This window comes from Antrostomus carolinensis, unplaced genomic scaffold (genome assembly GCF_000700745.2).
Source record: "Antrostomus carolinensis isolate BGI_N321 unplaced genomic scaffold, ASM70074v2 scaffold26499, whole genome shotgun sequence".
NCBI lineage: Eukaryota > Metazoa > Chordata > Aves > Caprimulgiformes > Caprimulgidae > Antrostomus > Antrostomus carolinensis.
This window is the reverse complement of record NW_010338274.1, coordinates 236-915: the sequence shown is the minus strand read 5'-3', so window position 1 is coordinate 915 and position 680 is coordinate 236. Positions and strand designations below refer to the sequence as shown.

Genomic DNA, 680 nt, shown 5'->3' with positions numbered 1-680 from the left:
CCCCCCCCCCGCGGCTGAGCCGGCTCCCAGCCTGCCCACGGGACGTCACCTTGGCTGCCGAACATGATCATGATGTCCGCCTCGCCGCTGTATATCTGGGTGAAGGTAAGGGGGGTCACATCGCTCCACACTTTGAACGCGCGCTTGAAGGCATCGTCAATCACGGCAGGGTCCAGGTCGGGGGAGTAGTTCATCACCCTGCCCGGGGGGAAGCAGGGGGTCAGCGCAGCCACCTCCTGGCTCGTGCTGCAGGAGTGACCCTGCTCCAGGTGTGTGGTAGGGATGTGCCCCTGCCCCGGGAGGGGGATCCCATTCCCCAGCGACCATCACCCCGTGGGTACGAGGCTGTCTCCCGGTGCAGAGACTCACCGGTACGTCAGGTCCATGTGGTCCCACTTGAGGTCTCCCTCGAAGGTGAGAAAAGTTCCCACATCGGGGACACCACAGCGGGGGGCTCGCATGGCCTCCAGCGTGCTGACATCCAGCTTCCCCGTTTCCTCCAGGCCCAGCTGCTTATGCATCTTGCGCAGTGCCTTGGTCAGGGACACGTGCTTGCTGCCCGTCCTTGCCTCCGCCTCCGTGGCATAGCCAAACCGCAGCAGGTACCTCTGGGGATAAAGGTAGCCAAGGGGGATGAGTGAGGTGGGAGGGGGCTCGGGCAGTCCCAGGCACCACACAGC

General features: G+C 64.7%; 1 protein-coding gene across 1 annotated transcript in view; it reads right to left on the bottom strand.

Moving 5' to 3' along the window:
• LOC104530777 (matrix metalloproteinase-9) overlaps positions 1–680 on the bottom strand; it is a gene marked incomplete at its 5' end in the record, with an annotated part of 2,638 nt that overhangs the window by 1,729 nt on the left and 229 nt on the right. Inside the window, 2 exon segments of the mRNA XM_010175467.2 lie at positions 50–198; positions 370–608. Of these exon segments, the coding sequence (XP_010173769.2) occupies positions 50–198; positions 370–608 (388 nt within the window).